Below are 20,384 nucleotides of genomic sequence, written 5' to 3'. Positions count from 1 at the left end.
GCGACTCAGACCAAACGTCAGAAGTAATTTGAGTGTTTGGTATTTTAAATCTAATCGCACTATTTCCACAAACACTCTTGCACATATTCCTGGCTGCTTTTTAAAAGTTTATTTATACTTTTCTGCCTTTTATACAAATTCATGAAATAAGGTCCTTGAAGACACTGAAAAATTTAAGTTGGTCATTCTTGCTGAAATAAATTGATAAAAAATGTTAAGGAAATACATCTGTAGACAAATACAGACCTTTTCTCTACATGCTGTTTGAAGATGTTTTCAGGCTGTTTGGCTGCAAAATGTTTGCCAATTTTCACCTTTGATATCAATCACTGTTGTTATTATGAGATTTATTTTTTTAATGAGTCATTGCTAGGCACTGAACAAGTAAGTTAAGGAATATTTTAAGGAGAAAAGAAAAACAAAATTGTTCATGAAGAATTTGTTCCATGTACCTCATCGAGGTGGCTTTAGTAGAAATAACAAACAGGGAAAGCCATAGGTAAATGTGAAAAGAAATGGTTGAAAACTAATGGCATGGTGATGATCAGCTGAAAAAAGGGAGCTGAAATTCTGTTATATTGGGGACTGTGACCTAATGCAGTGGCTGGTGAGCCAACCCCAGCCATCGTGGTTCCTACTGCCTTGTACAACCCCATGCAATGATGTCAACCACACGGTCCTGCTTAAGTAGGTCATGTTAATAGAATCACAGAATCATAGAGTAGTTTGGGTTGGAAGGGACCTCTAAAGGTCATCTAGTCCAACCCCCCTGCCGTGGGCAGGGACATCTTCAACTAGATCAGGTTGCTCAGAGCCACCTCCAACCTGACCTGGAATGTTGCCAGGGATGGGGCATCCACCACCTCTCTGGGCAACCTGGGCCAGGGTTTCACCACCCTCAGTGTAAGCAATTTCTTCCTTCTATCTAGTCTAAATCTACCCCCCTTTAATTTAAAGCCATTCCCCCTTGGCCTGTCGCAACAGGCCCTGCTCAAAAGTTTGCCGCCATCTTTTATAGAAGCCCCCTTGAAGTACTGATAGGCTGCAAGAAGGTCTCCCTGAAGCCTTCTCTTCTCTAGGCTGAACAACCCCAACTCTCTCAGCCTTTCTTCAGAGCAGAGGTGTTCCATCCCCCTGACCATTTTCGTGGCCCTCCTCTGGACCCGCTCCAACAGGTCCGTGTCTTTCTTATGCTGAGGGCTCCAGAGCTGGACGCAGTTCTCCAGGGGGGGTCTCCCCAGAGCAGAGTAGAGGGGCAGAATCCCCTCCCTCGACCTGCTGGCCACGCTGCTTTGGATGCAGCCCAGGGTACGATTGGCCTTCTGGGCTGGGAGCACACGTTGCTGGCTCATGTCCAGCTTTTCCTCCACCAGTCCCCCCAAGTCCTTCTGGGCAGGGCTGCTCTCCATCCCTTCATCCCCCAGCCTGGATTGATAGTGGGGGTTGCCCCGACCCAGGTGCAGGACCTTGCACTTGGCCTTGTTGAACCTCATGAGGTTCACACATTAATGTTAATACCAAGTCTCTTCATACAAAGGTCCTGTAGGCTTTCACCTGCCCTCATCTCGAGCCTCGCTGAGGTCCCTGGGACACACACATTGTCCCAATGTCTTCCTGCCCTTTAGCCAGGTCCGCTTGCTGCTGGTGCACATCTATCTGTTTCTGCTGTTGTTCAGTGACATCAGCCAGGGAACCGTGTGTGTCACTCGCTAACTGGTGACGGGGTGAGCAGAGCCATCGGTGCTCGCTCACCTTGCCAGCACCGTCCTGCCGTGGGAGAGGCAGGCTCTGAGACAGGAACCCCAAAGCCTTTGGCTGCAGCAGTCTCTGCCATCAGCAATTTGCTGAACGTCCAAAGGAGCACATCCCCCATTAAAAAAAACAACAACAAACAGCACTTTGATTAATTTTAAGGTGATTGCCTCTTAAGAGACTCTGAAAAGTGGTTTTCAGTTAGCAATCTAGTTTACAGAAAAGGCACATATTGATGAACATAGTCCACGACTTTTTGCTCAGTCCCATTATTCTCCTGCAATTCATGTGCAGAAGCTAAGATTTGCAGTGATCTCACTGTTTACCAAATCCAAGGTACTTAGAGGTTAATGTTTTTGTTACTTTCTGGTGAGAGTTTCATCTCCTGTTTTCTTCACAAAGGACAATAAAGGAAAAGGAGGAACGTGCTTCCAGAAAGCACCCAAAGGTACAGATGATCCATCAAGAATTAGCTGAAAGCTCTTGTGAGAGCTATAAATTTCCCTAACGCTGTTTTGGAATGTAACACCTCTGAATATCTGACAGCCAGATATTTTCCTACTCGTATTCAGAACTATTTTCAATGCCAAATATTGCTGATTGGCAAATTTGATATTTGAGTTGTCCACCATGCTATGAGCCCTTCTCCTGCAATATGTTGCGCATGTTCAAACCCCTTTTTAGCCAGTGCGATAAGAAAGTGCTCAGCATTTCACATGACCAATGCAACAGCCTTTCTGTATGCCCAGGAAGAGCGTAATAAAATATGAACGTGCACTATAACTAGGATGCAATGCCTTCCTGCAGTAAGGAAACATTTGGTTTGGAGAGGAAGGGGCAAAAGGGACTGGGTAATAGAGGCAGTAGGAAACGATGTGCAAGATGAAATGCTGATCTTAGTACAAAAAGGTTTCTGAGAACCAAAGGTGATACAGCAGCATAATGAAATTAAAACAGTGTTGGGGTGTTTATGCTTATTCACGTGAGTGCTGGTGGAACACCTCTTGAATTAATCATACAGCCCTCCTTATATATATGATCATGTACCTTATCTCCATATCAGAGCTAGTTATGTTAGAATAGCTGATTGCACACAAATTGTGGAGGGAACTTTTTTCCCAGAAATTGGTTCTATAAAAAACTGGCTTATTTTAAGAATTCTGACTTCAGACAAATAATCCAAAATTGATGCTTGATTGAAGCTAAAGAACCAAACACAATTTATCGCTTGTTCAAAATTGTAGTGAGAACACTACCCTTCTGTTTGAAGGACCTTCTAAAAATATTCTAGTAGTTATTAAGGGTAACTTGAATGAGTTGGAGGTATATACATATTTGGTATCAGAAATTTTAAAAAAAGAAACTCTCAGTGTTTTTATACCCATGGGGCTTAAAGATCACCTGATTGTGACATATTTGATGTGGAACATCAAATTGTCTATCCAAACTTCTAAAAGTTATAGCTATATCTTTCCAGTCTGTAGGCATGTTCTACTATGAATATACATTAAATATTTTTATTAATTTATTCAGCAGTGTAATTTTAAGCCTTGCCTTCTTGGCGAAACATTTTTTCCTTAATGCATTAGCATGAATAAATGCCCACAAAAGGCTGAAGTTAAAATTTGTGTCTTGAGTCCACCTTGCCAGTGTCACAGTGGGTTGGGTATTCTGTTAGCGAAGGACTGCAGAACATGAAAGTCCAGCTCTGTGCTGGGGCTGAGATTAGATCTGAATGCAAGGAAAAGCAACAAAGGTCCACAAAATATCTGAAAACTGCAAATACTTCCTGTACTTAACCTACACTTTCGTTGCGTGACTGTAAAGAACAGCAAATCTTTGTTCTTTTCCCTCTCAGTTCCCATTCAGTCACTTCAGAGACATAGGAGAAAGGTTTTGGGGAGCAAGCTGGTTATCAGTCTTCCTACAGTTTCCATCTAATTCTGTCAACAGTGAGTGCATCAAAACCATAAGCTTACAGCCACTTTTAAACATCAAAAAAGTTTTGTAAAAATTATTATATATATACACACTTATATAATATATATAACATATAAATGAATATAAACATAATTTATGAATGTGAAGTTCCTTTATATCTTTAAAGTTTAGCTGCTATTGGAGTTGGTAAGAACCTAAGCTCTGCTTTTGGCTTCAAGAAGGAATTACATCTGCCTTCGGTAGAGTGGAGGAAGAGCAAGTGTTTATCTTGGTATGATCCCAAAATGTTCAAGTGGGGTAATTAGGCTTCTAGAAACTCCTTCAGGTTCATCCATTTATGAAAACCTGAAAATGAAAAGCATTCCTTGGGACTATATTCCAGAAGGTTCTGCTAGCTGTCATTATTTAATAAAAAAGAGAAGAAAGTCTCAGAAATGCCCCTCTCATCCTTTGTGCCTTGCCAGGAAGGTGTTGATTTAGCAGCATCAAGGTGGTCTGGTGGTTTTGTGCACAGATAGGATCATTGGCCATAGGTTCAGTGACTCATATAGAGAGAGTAGAGAAGGCTATAGCATACATTACTTAGAGCTGGAAATATGGCAAGAAAAATGGCTCATGGCTTCTCACAGCTCAGCTCGCGGTAATTTGAATCTGAAATAAATTAATAGAGTAATCCTGTTTATGGATCATCAGCTGCAGAGGTATTATTAAAGAACTTGTGTCCCTATTCACTAGGAACACCTGTATGTAAAGCCATGTTATAATTGATCAGACACGCTGAATCAGACTTCTCTGTCTCAAAACAAAATAGAACATATAAATATATGGAATGTCCCAATCATCATACTTATTCTCTTTTTCATCTCAACAAGGTTACTCTTTTGGAAAACCCTCGTAAAAGCAATCAGTTAAAAGCCATTCATATGGCGACAAACCACTGTTCTTCCATTTATATCTGTATTCATCCATTTGAACTCTAAAGCTTTCCAGCTTACTTCTTGGATTTATAGCCAGCTGGCTGCTGTGTGTAATATGAACATATTCTGACTGTGCATGAGACGTTTTGTCTCGTTTAACCCATAATTATAATGTTCACTGCAGGCCACAGCTCACCTGCATGTATTTAGCATTGACTGTGCAAGTTCCCAGAGTCATGACTTGCCATCTCCTCAAGTGAGTCATGACTTGCCATCTCCTCACGTATGTACAAGCCACTGTTATTAGAGAAAAGTTAAGTCAAAAAAAAAAAAACCCAACCCCAAAACAAAACCCCCCAAACCCCTCCTGGAGCTGAGTTGGATAAAATGAATATGTTCAAGATGGTGGGCCATAGCTGAGCCAGCTCATGTGGGATCGGTGCCCACTTTTTGGCATTTACAATAGACTTTGGAACGACTTTGTAACACGAACGCTTTAATAGCAAGTGGGGAGGGGGAGGCAAGGCAGGGAAGGACATATGCACTCTTTTTTTTTTCTTACGAATGCTAGATTGCTGATTTTTCCAAAGGTAGTCTGATAAGCTATACCTGTCAGCAGATTTCTGTGGTCTTTTTAAGTCAAGGAAATTCACTGGAAGTGATATTCTGAAATTTCAGCCCTAAATCATTGAATCATCAATGAGAAGCTTACATTCAAAGAAAGCATGAGTATTAAAATTTGTTAGCATACTTTGGCTTTGTAAGAAATACAATATATTATTATTTTTCTTTATGCAACATGGCTGGGTTCTAAGAGAGGCAATAGAACCGTTAATTAATAATAGTAGTCCTGGATAATGTCATAATAAGCAGTACCGCATATTAAAGCACATTTATTCTTGCCAGCTATCAGGAGGAACCTTTACATATTTTAAAGGCCCACTAGGTTTGTTTACATTCTCCGTTGAAGCTGGTGTGCTTTGCTTCCAATGGAACTGCCATTGGCAGGGGCTGAACCAGACTTCAGTACTTGACTCCGACGGTATTGAATTTCCTGACTGGTGTATGCAGTCAGTAATATATTGTCGCTGCTTCAGGGCAGCCTGTCTCTCTGGGATAGCGGGTACAACCCAAAACAGCGTAGTCCCCAAAGATAGGATGTCTGGGGGTTACTGTCCTAAAAATGAAAATAACGGAAATGATATATATCAGAAGCAATTTTCCACAACGGAAGAGATGGTCAAGGAATCAAAACCGTGCCTTCAGGTATATTGCCCAACAGAACAACAAAAATGTGCTGGGCTTTAAATTGCACTAACAATCTGGAAAGGATTTTCCGACTGGAATTATGTTAAGTGTTAATAGTGAAACCTGGGTACTTTTTCCTTTGATCTCTCCTCGAGCTCATACAGAATAATAGGATCAAAATAAAATGCCATTTATATGAACACCTTGTTCTTTTGATCTTGGCACACAAAATTCTGTTTGCAGCTACAACTTAGCAAACAGTGCATCTGCTCCTTTTAGTTGGACCTTTTAGTTTATCATAACTTCTAATAAATGGCGTCACAGCCAATTTTTTGTCTAGTTCATGAACTTAGTTGTAATTTTTGCCCTAAGAGTCTTTAACTACATTTCCAGAAGAGCCGAGAATAAGGTAAGCGGGACCTGTAAACTGGTGGTGTATGTATGTGCATACAGTTGTGCATATGTATGTTGAAATGTAGCGGCATACAAATGTTTACATCATCTATTCAAAATATAACGTTAGTTGTTCTTTGACTTGGGCAAAACTGTTAACTTACTGTACTCTGAATAAGAGGGAATGTATGGTTACGTGACCCCAAGAATAGTTGGGGTAATTGTGGTTATCATAGGTGCTAGGTTTTGGATCCCCACTTGTTCCATCAGGAAGATGATGTACCCCATGATGTCTGAGTGGGAACCAAGCCTTTCTCTTCATTGCCCACCTCTGCAGGAAAGACCATAGAATTATTACAGCTGGTAGTTATGGATCCCCTTTGCCTTTATGTAGAGATTTACAAGACACATAATCCACGGATGAACATGAGTACCTTTCAGCTCTTTATTCTCCGGGGTTGATGGTCAGGAGTGTTTCTTTGGAAGTCATTGTTGCGAGCACTTAAAGTAAAGCCGCTTCTTCATGCTCTTTCAAATCTCTTACTAAGATTCTTCTCCACCGAAGGCTTCGACTGCATGGAAACAGCTGAGCTGTGTTTATTGTGATGATTGATGGTGTCTCATTGTAATCCCTGCTTCAGTTGTCATAACCTCCAAGAGTAGATGAGATGGGCATGAAGCGCTGTGCCAAATGAAAGCAAATAAATGGAAGTCCTGCAGTTCACCAATGTCATAATTGCCGCTGTCCAGGAAGAGGGATTAGTGAGTGTGAAGAAACACTAGCTAGGAGAGATCCAGTGGCCAAGCAGTATCTTGGGTGTTGAATGTCTCTCTCAAGCTTTGCATCCTACTGTAATTTATATTTAGCTATTAAGCTTATTAGATAGGAACAGTCAGTTTGTTGTACACCGTATGCAAGGAACACCACTGTGTAAGTGCTGGGTAAGTGTTTAGGCTCTTGCTGAAATGGCTGCAGTTGAGGCTGCCGCATGTGAGCTATCCTTCAGGAAGCTTTGTTGCAGACTGTCATAGAATCATAGACTCATAGAATAGTTTGGGTTGGAAGGGACCTCTAAAGGTCATCTAGTCCAACCCCCCTGCCCTGGGCAGGGACATCTTCAACTAGATCAGGTCGCTCAGAGCCCCGTCCAGCCTGACCTGGAATGGTTCCAGGGATGGGGCATCCACCACCTCTCTGGGCAACCTGGGCCAGGGTTTCACCACCCTCAGTGTAAAGAATTTCTTCCTTCTATCTAGTCTCAATCTATCCCCCTTTAATTTAAAGCCATTCCCCCTTGGCCTGTCGCTACAGGCCCTGCTAAAAAGTCTGTCCCCATCTTTTTTATAAGCCCCCTTGAAGTATTGAAAGGTCTCAATAAGGTCTCCCCAGAGCCGCCTTCTCTCCAGGCTGAACATCCCCAACTCTCTCAGCCTTTCTTCGTAGCAGACGTGTTCCATCCCCCTGATCATTTCCGTGGCCCTCCTCTGGACCCGCTCCAACAGGTCCGTGTCTTTCTTATGCTGAGGGCTCCAGAGCTGGACGCAGTTCTCCAGGGGGGGTCTCCCCAGAGCAGAGCAGAGGGGCAGAATCCCCTCCCTCGACCTGCTGGCCACGCTGCTTTGGATGCAGCCCAGGATACAATTGGCCTTCTGGGCTGGGAGCGCACATTGCCGGCTCATGTCCAGCTTTTCATCCACCAACATCCTCCTGTCATGAGGCAGGAGTATTCCTGAGAGCCATACCCGTGGCTATAACCTATAACCCTATTCTTATAAAGTAGTACAGTGTAATTCATTATGTGCAATAAAGATACTTTGCTCTAACCAAGCTAGTTGGAGCACCAAAAGCAGCATGGACATATTTGTGTGGTACTGCACGAAGATTAATGCATCCTGCTGAGATCAGGTATCCGTGCTAACGTAGCCACTGTGCCTCCAGTCCTTCTGCTAATTAGTACAGAGCTGCTGTAAGAAAGTTTGATGCTTTAATTGTCTAAAAGGTTGTATCTGTCTAGCTTTTAATTTTAGCAGAATATGTGTCCCCGTTCATCTTTCTCCAGTTCTCTTTTCGTATGTCTGTACAGTGTCAATGGTCCCAGAAGTCAGCCCTACCTTCTGCATCCCTCCTTTAACTGATGCAAGGCTCTTCAGACAAGGAGTTAAAGTGAAAGAGCTACAAAGATCCATAGTTTTTCTCCTTAAAATAAAAATGTGATTGCCCTAGTTCTGTGGTTAGCATGAAACAAATAAGCTCTGTCATGAAGTCAGTGGGGTACAAGTTAATACAAGGTAGTAAAGGAATAATAATAAAGTAAAACAGCAAAGTCCACAGTCTTTATGACACAAACAGTATGATCCTGTTGCAGTCTAAGGCCCTGCTGCAAATAGTATTTTCTGATGCCTGGATAAGTCCAATTTACATATATAGAAAGTGTATGAATAAAGCTATAATAGTATGCTTAGTATTTTACTTTTTTTTTCCTTGAAAGTAATTTGCTATTGTTCAAACTTTCAGCTTTCACTGGTTTTGTTTCCAAAACCCCAAAAGGAAGAGAAAATAACAAAAGTCCATAACGGCAAAAGGGATATGTTCTCATTTCAGTTCACAGAATTTCCTGCCTTTAAACAATACAAATATATGCCCTTAGGTTTCTAACGTGCTGGAAGGATACCGAATCCTTGAAACAGATCAAATTAAAAGCAAATCCACTATAGCAACAGCGAGTTTTACCAGCACGTCCAATAGATCTCAACAAGAATTCACTGGGTTTTAAGCATGTTGCCAAGCCTTACAAAAATCCTAAACTGCTGACTCCATAAATGGATAAATGCTTAAAACCGGCAAGCAAATTCTAGGCTGAACTGGGCACAAATAAAATCTGATACTTAATAATTGTTCCCTGCTCATTACAGGCCCCGTTTAAAACAATTATTTAATAGAACTTTGGGATGTATCCACAAGCAGAACGGACATGGACGTTCGCTATGTAAAACCTTTCAAAGTACATGACTTCCCTTAATTACGGTTACACGTTCAACAGACTGAATGTGTTGCTCCCAGCACTCGGGGTTGGAAGGACATGAGGAGAACAGGGGGAGTTGTCACCAGATAGAGCATGGCAAGTCGGGGAACCGGTGTCCTGAGAAGAGGTGGCTTGGACTTAGAAGGAGGGAAGAACAGAAGAAACTTCTCCTCGGTGTTATTAAATGCTTTTGTTTTCGTTTTGTCATTTGCCTTTAAATTCTCATGTGCTGGCCTTTCTTTCACCTTTTTGACCTATTTCAATAGAAACCTCAAAGTGCCATACTGAGAGTACTGCTTTCCATGGTCATTTGGGGTGTTCCCATGCGAACAATGTTCAGAGTTGTAGAAGCAAGGCAATGGGCTGAACAGTCATGGTCGAGCTCTTTGCATCTCCAAGGTTTTTCTTTTTTTTTTATAATATATTTAGTGCAGTAATGTTGAAGATGACCATGTCCCGCTGCAGAGCCGGCGTTAGCTCAAGCTGTTCACATGCCTGTGTCTCCTTACGGGGTAGGCACCATCCTTCCTGCTGTCCTCATGCAGGTGTGTCGCCATGCTGGTAACTGCCAGCTCGTAGCCCACAAGGGGGGTAACAGTGCTGTTTGTGTCGATACTGTTTTCTCCTTTTTCCAACAAAAACCTGCATATTCCTCTTCTTGTTTTACAGTCTTTAATATCACGGGTAGCTCAATGATGGGCCACGTGTGTTTTCCAGGAATCTGGCAGCACAGGCTCCCCGAGGAGCCCCCGTGATGTGCTAGCATGGCTTTCTGGTACCCGGATGCTGAAGGGTGGATTCTCAGCAATCTTAAATCAGCATCACTGTCATCCTGATATACATACTAGAAAAAGGGAGTCCAAGGTTTTGTTTGTTGTTTTTTTTTTCCCCCTCTAATGACACTGCTACTAGTAGTAATAACATTTTTAGAACTTTCTGGCAATAACTCGATCCTTCTAGGGCAGAGCGCTACTGCCGTTCTAGGTCTAGGTGGAGAGAGGCTTTTGGTGTTTGGACAACGAGACACTGACCCACTGGCAAAGTTGGGATTAAAACTCAGAGTTTCCTCTAAACCACACTGCCTAGCTGAGATACAAATGCGTACGCATTTAAACTTCAGCTGTAGTGCAAAAAAAATGCAAATAAATGTAGTACAGTAACACGTTTTCAGACGGAGGGCAGAGTCTCTGTATCACCCCACGGTCCTCAGGGCCAGAGGCAGTTGACTGGACCATCCAATTTGAACGCCCTGTGGCTGAGATAACTACAATAGCCCTGTGGTTTTCTTATTACTTGGACGTTGTATTGATGACAACATGCGTTTTAGATTTTTGTGTGCATACAATTATTATTTGTAATTAATTTCTCTAGCTTTTTCTGATAAAGCTTTCTTCAGTTAAACCTTCAAGTGAAAGTAGGCTTCATTGCTTATCTATTTCTTGGAGTACGTGGGAAAGTGTTAAATAATTAAGGTGAAATCCTGAGAAACACCCAGAAGTTTGCATTTGCACAGTCGAGTGAATTATCAAAAACAGATGTCAGCAAGTGGAACATTTTACATAAATTTATTAAAATCATTATTTACCTGTAAGTTATAAGAAGGGCTTAGTTGCACTAGTTTGTTGCCAATATGTACTGCCAATAATCTGCCAAAAAGCAGCTTGCTGGCAAAATCACTGAAATGGGTAGCTTATGCTTGCACAGAACATTACAACCCCGAGTCAAATGAAAACCTACTATAAACGAACTCTTTGATGGTGGATTCGCTGGAATATGTTATTGATATATGGTATACAGTTTATATGGATTATGTATACTGTGCAAGAAATATGGATATCTATTAAGGGTAACTTGATATGTAATCGGTTAGGACAGTTATTGTTTTCAGTATTTGCTGTGAATTAAGATCACACGGTGGCTGTTCAGTTTCTAAAATACAGACCATTCACGTGCAGCCCAAAGCACTAGCATACTATTTGTTCGATTAATACAGAAAGGCTATTGAAAATGTAAAATACCTGACATCTATACAGAGTAATTTTAAAGGCAACTTTTCTTCTAGGAACAATTTATACATTACATAAACTTATATTTTTCATCCAAGTATCATTTCGAGACTAGCAAGCTTAAATATTGGAGGCCATAGGGAAACATAATATTACGATAATGTTCTTTGGTGCGGTTTGGAAGGTTTTAGGAAACATTTGGAAGTATTTTTCTCATAAAGTCACTTAACTATTGAAGTGTTATGATAGCACTCCCTTCTGCATTGCGTATGTTACAAAACAGCCTGTTTAAAGGGGACATCCATCCTATATATCCTGATTAGAAGTATTGCCACAAAACAGGAAATTATATGTTACAGGATCCTGGTATTAGTTTTAATTAAAAAAAAGGAAATAAAAGACAAGATGATTTAAGGTGTGATATCAGTTTTCAAACACCCATTTCCAATTCTGTTTAGCAAGAAGAGATACTGTATTGTTTGGAGCTATATGTGAAATTTGCATTTTCTAAATAAGCACTCGAGAGCTGAGCTGGTTTTTTTCTGTTTAAGTAAGCGCTAATAAACATGACCAATCCTTTAGGATCCTAAAGAACCTTAAAAACCTTGCAATTCTCAGAAGCCTAACTTTTTTCCCCATAGTGTAATTCATTCTTTTGAACTTCTGCGGAAGCAGAACTTAAGTCAACAATTTCTAAATTTCTGGCAGTTGTTATCAAGGTGACTCTTAGGGCTCCAAAAGTGTATCTGTTACCTTGCAGTGTCGGTGTAGCAGATCTACACAGTCATGATGTTTAATTATAGAGAAAATTACCTTTTTTTCTGAACTATCGGATAATTCATGTTTTCATATCTTGCGCAAAATAATGCATAAGTTATTTTCATCTGCGTTATAAAATATGTATTGTAGTTCATTACCATCTTTCAGAGGAGTTTTTAAATTATCACCATTTCATTCGTTGAGAATTATGTTCTTAGAAATTGTAACGGCACAGATTCGTATGTTTAGCGTTAAAGGATTTCAGGGAATTGAAGGTATGAATTCAGAAATAATATATTTAGGGTCAAATTCTGTCTCTATTGAAGTCAAAGAGAGCTTTGCCTTTGACTTCAATGGGTCCAGAGGCTCCCTTCCAGTATTAAAATGCAGAGTAATCACTATTTGATTTTTTTTTTCTGACCTAAAGCGCTTAAGATATTGTTGAAGTCATTTGTCAGGAGTAAATACGTAACAAAATGCAATAATCCCACAAGTACTGGATTAGGCTAGACATGCTTTTGGCTGAAATTATGTCCAACAAGAGCAGCAGCACAGAGGACTCAAAACCAGGAAAGCTTAGACTTTCAGGGATATATTTGTTTTGGAGTAGTTTCACCTGCCTTTGCTCCTGTTTTGCATAGTTTCACTGCAGGATGTGTTTTGGAAGGTGCTACCTTTCCCTGTATTTTGGGGAATAAGGATTGAAGAACGCTTTAGTTAAAATCCTGGTCATCTAGGATGTAGGCTTTACAATGCGTCTTGAGCAGTAATTTTAATGTTAGAAATTCAAATGTAGTATTGATGGGAAAGTTAGAGATTGGTTTGACTATCGTCCCTATATTGAGGCACAGATACGGCATCTCAGAGAATAAACTAATATGAGTGTTGTCGAATCAGAGTGAAACTGGATTGGAAAGAAAAGTGTAAAAGCTAAGTAGAAGCGGGAGGTTTTGGCAGTATCAAATACGAATACTAGATATTGAGGGATTTTGCTCAGAATTATTTGGAAAAATAGGTGGAATTTATGGTTTGAGGAATCTGAGAATTATCCTGTTTCTTTTCTGCTATCTTTACTCTTGACATCTCTCCTCTCCCGCCTGTCTCATCTTCCTTCCCCACTCCAACAGACCAAGTTACCACTTGAGTCAAAACCAACTGCCTGCAGTTGATCTGGATCCAGCCTCTCTTCTCCGGGAGCATCTCTGGATCCTGCCTGCTAATCAGGCACACTGCTGGAGTGAGAAGAGTTGTTGCATTCAGCTAATTTGTTGCCAAAACAGCAATATTTTGGCTTATTTGTCAGAAGGAAGCCTTCTTCATCCTTGGCCTCGGTGATAGTTAAAACTTGACTGGACGAGGCTCTGAGCAACTTGGTCCAGCTGGATGGGCTTTGAGCAGAAGGTCGGACCAGAGACCTTCCAACCTCAGTGATTCCCTGAGTCTGTTCTGTATTTCTCCTGTGTCCTGGAAGAGAGAAGATGAGAGAAGGTAATGACAGCAGGAAATGATCACATCTCAAATAATATTTCCATACTTCTATATCTTGCAGTTCACAAACAGGGAAATCTGTGTAAAACCTACTTATTCTACCCAAGAAAATATATGTTCTACTGTGGAAGACAAGCTCAGCCGCAGACCTTGTATTTTCTTTTGTCGTGCCCTTCCCAGTGCTTAATCTTGGCTCTGTTCAGTTTTCTTTCTGTTCTATCTCTTTGCTTCTAATCCTTGTCCATGCTTATAAGCCCCTAATATTTATATGGCATTATCTGTGTTAGAGATTACTGCTGACAAGTAATCTCTTCCCTCTTCTGAATGAAGAATTACAACCATTGCTAAAGATCAGAAAGTGAAATTAGATCCCCGAAAGTATGTGACAACTTCAATAAACCTTAATATCAAATTCCCTAAATATTGGGAATTGAGCTTTTAGGTTTGAGCTGTAGCACAGCTTTGGGACACCTGACCACGCTCAGCAACTCTTTTTTGCTGTAGAGCAAAATGTGACAGTAGTTGCAGGGGGAAAAAAAAATCAAGAAAAAAATCACTGAACTGAGACCAGTCTCCCAGTTTTGTCATTTGTTGCAGTCTTTTGAGAAGTAGGTACATATAACTGCATCAGTTTTACTACTATCAGGTGATTTGTAACATTAAATATAAAAAATATAAATATATAAATTTATATATAAATATAAAAACCAAGTGTGTACTAATGTAGTTGCTGTCTGTTCCAGTTTGGCCTCCAAAGAACTGCTTTCATGACCTTTTTTTTTTTCTTCTCCTTAGAACAGAGTGGACAAAATTCTGACTTTTGAAAAAGCTCAGAGATACGCATGCGGCTTTGGTATTTGTAAACTGCTTGGCCAGATAATTTGTGTGCGTGGTTGTGTAGTTTTGCACCCATTTGCGGTAACTGTGGGACCAAATTCATCATGAGAACAGGATAAATTCAGGGAAGCAGAAAGAAAGAAAGTGCAAAAGTGGAATTTCCCAGTTATTGCAAATGACAAAAATGACTGTCCATCGCAACTGTTATAAGCCAAATGGACTCCAGGTAGTAGAATCGCAGAAGCTCTCCACGAACCTCTGTAGTGTTTTAGGTCACATAAATTCTACTAAAAATATTAACAGTTAGCAAAGAGACGTTTGTGATCGTGTTTAAAGAAAGACAAAGAAAATTCTCAGGCAATGAGTTTGTTGAATTGTAAGTTATGCCGTGGTGGTGCATCAATGATGAAGGAAACGCGGCAGCTCTAAATTGTGTGTCGTCCAGCTCCAAGGCCTGGGGAAGTTTTCTAATATATATGATCATGACTATCTCCTTTTATTATTTTTAAACTTTTTAATGGCAATATAATAATAAAAAAATCCATTGCACTTTCAGAACTATCTTTAACTTTGCTTCCAAATGTAACTACAGTTGCAGAAGGACCAGTTTTTATGAATTCAAATTATTTATTTTTTTTTACCTTATATCCATTCTTACAAATTATCCTTGCTCATCGAGAACTACTATTCAAACCAGTATACAACACACAGAACTTGCCCATATAATTTGATCTAACCTAAACCAGCACTCCAGTTAGTCTTTCTAATGTGGTTTCTATTCATCAAGCAGCGACAGCATGGCCCTTCCATCCTTTTTTTTTGTTGTTTTTTTCAATAAAATGGTGCACAAAGTGACTCTTGGTGCCACAAAAAGAAGCCAGTTCCCATAAGTAATTTGTTATTGGGGCAAATGAAGTGCTGTGAATAAACACATACGATGTGACATGGCAACATGTTACGAAAGAGCTGGGCAAAATGCACACGTCTGCTTCAAGTAAAAGTACGTGGGTTTCCTCAGAGCAGGGTTTCATGGCATAAATGAAAAGAAAATATATAAAGCATAGATTGGGGAGTTTAAAAAAACCTGTTATTCAAAATGGCAAATGTTTAGATTGAAACTCTGGCTTTTAGTATATGGAATTTTTATTACGTATGAACTTAGTTTAATTTTTAACCCATCTTTTTAACTAAACATCTATACCCGATATGCAAAAAGTGAAAGTTTTCAAGGCTTACTCTTTTTAAAGTCTTCATAAAGTTTTAAAATTGACTGTTAAATGTTGCAGAGATCCTCAAAAATCTGAATAAAAGAAAAATAGTTTTGAAAAGTTTTGAAAACAAGTCATGATGCTAAAATTAGATATCCAAGTCTTTCACTGTTTGTTCTGAACTTTCAGTGTTTAAATATATATGAGTTATGCATAAAAGTCAAACATTTTCCATGTTTTTTTAAATTTAAGAGACAGTGCCTTGTGGAATCTGTTGAAAGTGTTAATATTTGTATGCTTTGGTGCTAATTTTTTCTGGAAAGTTTCACGTGTACAAGATGTCACTACCGCAAGTTAGTAATAACAATACAATCCTTCTCCCGTATTAAAAATAGAATGCTGTGGCATTTTTCTTATGTGACTACTGTGTGTTGTAACTAAGGTTGAGAAAAACGGTTCATCCTTCTCGATAACTAAACCCTATCTATCTGCTGTGGTAGCTCTCTAGCTTGTTTTTTAGAATCACAGAATCATAGAATAGTTTGGGTTGGAAGGGACCTCTAAAGGTCACCTAGTCCAACCCCCCTGCCCTGGGCAGGGACATCTTCAACTAGATCAGGTTGCTCAGAGCCCCCTCCAACCTGACCTGGAATGTTGCCAGGGATGGGGCATCCACCACCTCTCTGGGCAACCTGGGCCAGTGTTTCACCACCCTCAGCGTAAAACATTTCTTCCTTAGATCTAGTCTTTTAAGCCTATGTCTGCTCCTGCCCCAGCTCTGCTATTCCATAACCAGCCTCTCTGAGGTTGTGTCTTCTGAAATTTAGACAAGGATTTAAAAAACTCTGATGATCTTTGTGGGAGTAGATACTGGCTCCAAATAAAACACTGGAGCACCTGTTTTATGTCCAGGTTATAGACTTCTGGATGGTGATGTAGAAGTCCTGCAAGCTCTTGATGTTTATAAATGACCAAGATCTGGGCAGGTACTGGACGGAGAGATGACTCTGCCTGGAAGGTGGCAGAAAAGAAGAATTAATGTGAGTCTGGAAGAGGAAAAATAGAAGAGCTGGAGCAAAAATGTTTTGGAGAAAATGTAAACACAAAAAATGTGCTAACTAGACGTTGTCTTTCTCCAGCATGCTATTGGGAAATGCGCATGAACAGGTTTAGAAGTTTTCGTGTTGTTATTAGTTTATTTTCAGGTCATTTATTTAAGTGTCATAAGGAACATTAGCTAGTGGCTGGGACTACAATATCCATTATATCATTGCAATCATGTGGACAAGTTTATACTACATATGATTTACAATGGTCTTTCCGCAGTTAAAATTGTTATATTCAGGTACAAGGTTTTATACGTGGTTGTATTTAGCAAAATCCAAGTGGCTGAACACAGAGACGTCTTCCAATCAAAGTCCTAAAAATTAATGCTTTTACACGAACCCTGGGGTTGCAGCGAGAGCTGTTTATGGCTCTCTGCCTACATCCTTTATCATATCTCCACTGTTGTTAGTAAAATATACAGAACTACTTTATGCCAAAACAATAGAAGTTAATGCAGATAACTTGTTCCAAAGTTAACCATCAAATAAATCTTTTTTTTTTTTTAAACTGTTAAGTGAAATGGTGTTCTGAAACTTTTAAAAATTGTCAAGATGATGAATACTGTGTGTGTAATACAAGTAAATACCATGGAATTGATTGCACACACATGTCTTAAATAAAGGATATTAAATAGTTTATTCCAGAGAGAGATCGGTGAAGTTTTATCTAATATTATTAGAAATTCTGCAATGACGGATCAGATTTATAAGGGCTGAAAAATAAGAAGGAAACCTCTTCAGAAATAGAAATGGTGCATTGAGTGGACGATTGGCCGGGTAATTAAAGACAGGCAGGGGGATACAGTCTGCCTGGGTAGTCCGACCTCTCACGTATCAAGCAATTCTTAATGGCAATGATTTTTCAAAATCTGTTAGTTAAATTTGATTTGGTAAATCATTCCTCTCAATTCAGTCACAGACTTGGTGGTTTAGAGCAAATCCCTTAACTTATTTCTCCTTCAGCTTTTCCCATGCGTAAATATATAAAAGTATATCCTCACGGGTATGTGTCCTTACTTCAGAGGAGCCGCCACCAGCCAGTTTTAGGTCTATAATTCAGCTTAGACTGTCGAAACGCCGACTTAAGTGCTAAGAACATATATGTGTGGAATTCAGCCACACTGAATTTATACTTTTATGCTCTGAGAATCTGAGGGTGGCTAAGTCGCTGACATGGGAATGGTTTAACTCAGGCTCATTTGGGAACCTGTCTTGTTTATAACATAGTTAGTGGATTTGCATGAGGCTGTTGAATGTGATTGAACTTTTTCTGGGTGTATCTACAGAGCAGCTCCAACGAGTGATGGCGAGCAGTGGAAGAAAGGTAGATCTCGTAGGTGATTTGGTCAATGGCTTGAAAATGTAGATAAACAGGAAAATAATATGCCAAGGGACGGCAAGCCAAATCAAAGAATACACATTACATGGAGTAGTTACGCAGTGTACTGACTTAGGAAAGGGGATTTAGGGGTTTGAAGGAAAATCCTCAAAGCAATTAGTCAAGAGTACAACTGCAGTTAAGCTCACACACTGTGTGCGTGTTTGTGTTTTGGTAGTAATTTTGAAGAAGGAGGGTCTTTTTGCATTTAAGGTGCTCCGTTGCAGGGTGAAGTGGATGGTTCTGGCATGTAGGAATATTTGTTTTGAAGAAGAGGGAAGGGAGCGGTTTGTTCACAGCCCAGAAACAAGCTGTGATGGAGTAAAACTCTGAAGAACTGTGGAGGAGGTTGATAAAGTGGAGCGAGCGTTGGCTTTAGTAAACAGTTCAATAAACAGGCTATAGTGTGTAAACATTTGGAAATTAAAAGGAAACGGAAAATTTAAATGTCTCTACTTATCTGGGAGAACCATAATCACACTGAAAGGCATGCAAGTAAATAATATTTGGCTAAATTAACTTGAGGTACAGGCAGGCGTTTAGAGCGAGGATCCCATGGTGGCCATGCATGCAGTCCTCTTCGTGTTAACTTAGAAGACTCATATTTGAATGAAGGCGCTTCACTCGAGTGTTTCCTGGGCAAGGACAGTAATTCATCACTACTTTAAATCAAATAGTAAAACTAGATCTTGCATACAATGTTACATTTCATATATTACAAAAATTAGTTCAGTGGCCTCAATATAACTGTGCAAATGCATCCTGCTGTTGGGAAGGGTTTTCTGCAGCGTGGACAAAAGCCTTGTCTGAATGTCAGCTGGAAGAGACAGTGGCACCTAATATGGACTGTGGGACCTTGGGAAGGTCATAAACAGCTCTGCCTCAGTTTCCCCATCTTAGCGTTCATTACTCACACCTGTGAAAATACAGGGGGGTGGTTGCTTTTACCCTGTGAATGGATGTGCAACTCAGTCCTTTTCTCCTAGGTGGGTCTGTTGTTTTTCTAATTTGTCATTAAGTTTTTCAGTTGGTCATTCTAGAAATCAGGCAAGGATAGTTGGGTAAGAAGACCCACTTCCATGTTGTGGTACATGTTTGGCCCATGTTTGTTGTTTAGGCAACAAACAATCTTTCTGCATTAGCTTTCGTTGACCTGTGATGAAGCAACTTGCTGGTCTCAGCCTAGACATAGACAAGAGTCACGTTAGATTGAACACCGCTGCGTTTGGCATTTGCTGCCAATCTTAGCCGTAGTCCTGGCAAAAAATGCCAAGACTTTTCTGGCAGAATTGCCTTTTTACTTCCCAGAGACCTTTGCTTCATTTTATTTTAGCGGGCAAATAGTTTTGTTCTCCCTGTTGATGCACGTGCTGTTAGCGGCGATGTGGTGCAGTGGAGACCTTTGGCTTCTCAGCCAGTGAACCATAGGTTATTTTATTTCACAGGTACCGTATTCACTAAAATGATATATAAAGTGTGTCATTTACTGAATGCTGATGGAGTCATTGCTTGGATGCGTGTGAAATATCAACCATGTTTTGTCTTCTCATTTGCTATTAATTAATTAACAATTACCAGGTGAAACTGAAATCCAGCATAAACACGATATAGATTTTGGTTTTTTCTTCTTTTTCCTAACAGGTTCATGCCAGAACATAAGCTTGCCCATTTGGAAAAGGTAATTGGTGTTAAAAGAAATGGAGATGCTTATCGATTGGAGGGTCTGCCCGGCCAGCAGAAGAGCAGAGCTTTGGGAGGTTTAATGAAAAACAGCAACGCGCATCGCGAGTCTGGACTTTGTGAAGCCCAGCCTGGACTTTGTACCTCACAGCACGAGGGGCTGCCTTCCCCATTAACAGCACCAGCAGGACTGAACAAGTCTGAACCATCAGAAAGTACAAATCCTTGTCAAGAAGAAGATAAGCAACATCTGACTTTTAACCTCTCTCATATCTTGAGTGGACGGGACTATCAGCAAAGACCTTTACACGTTGCCTGGCCTCACAGGTGGTAAGTGGTGAACAAATCCAAATACTGTACCTTCCAAAGATTTATGAATTTGGTTTGATCCCCTTTCTGTGACTTCTATCAAAGTATAAAATAATTTCCTAAACGCATACTGACGCCGCACACACACGTAGAGGAAAGACCCATCACTAACATCTGATTATTCCAAATAATTTGTTTGAACATATGTAGTTCAGTAACGCTAACCAGACGTTTAACCATTGATGTTAATGATGCCTCCTTTTTGCCCAAGAAAAAGATACCCCTGCTGCTGAAACGATAAGCATAATTCTGGTAACTCTCTTTTCGTAGAAGGCAATC

At 40.2% G+C, this 20,384-nt stretch overlaps 1 protein-coding gene across 11 annotated transcripts in view; it reads left to right on the top strand.

Annotated features, from left to right (window-relative positions):
- QTMAN (queuosine-tRNA mannosyltransferase) overlaps nt 1-20,384 on the top strand; it is a 189,950-nt gene that overhangs the window by 132,963 nt on the left and 36,603 nt on the right. For all 11 annotated transcript variants that reach the window (XM_076343133.1, XM_076343125.1, XM_076343129.1 and 8 more), the window contains one exon: nt 19,698-20,066. In XM_076343133.1, the coding sequence (XP_076199248.1) occupies nt 19,698-20,066 (369 nt within the window). The remainder of the gene's footprint in view (nt 1-19,697; nt 20,067-20,384) is intronic.

This window comes from Aptenodytes patagonicus, chromosome 6 (assembly GCF_965638725.1).
Source record: "Aptenodytes patagonicus chromosome 6, bAptPat1.pri.cur, whole genome shotgun sequence".
Lineage (NCBI taxonomy): Eukaryota > Metazoa > Chordata > Aves > Sphenisciformes > Spheniscidae > Aptenodytes > Aptenodytes patagonicus.
Note: the sequence above shows the minus strand (reverse complement) of the source record. Positions and strands in the feature narration are given on the sequence as shown.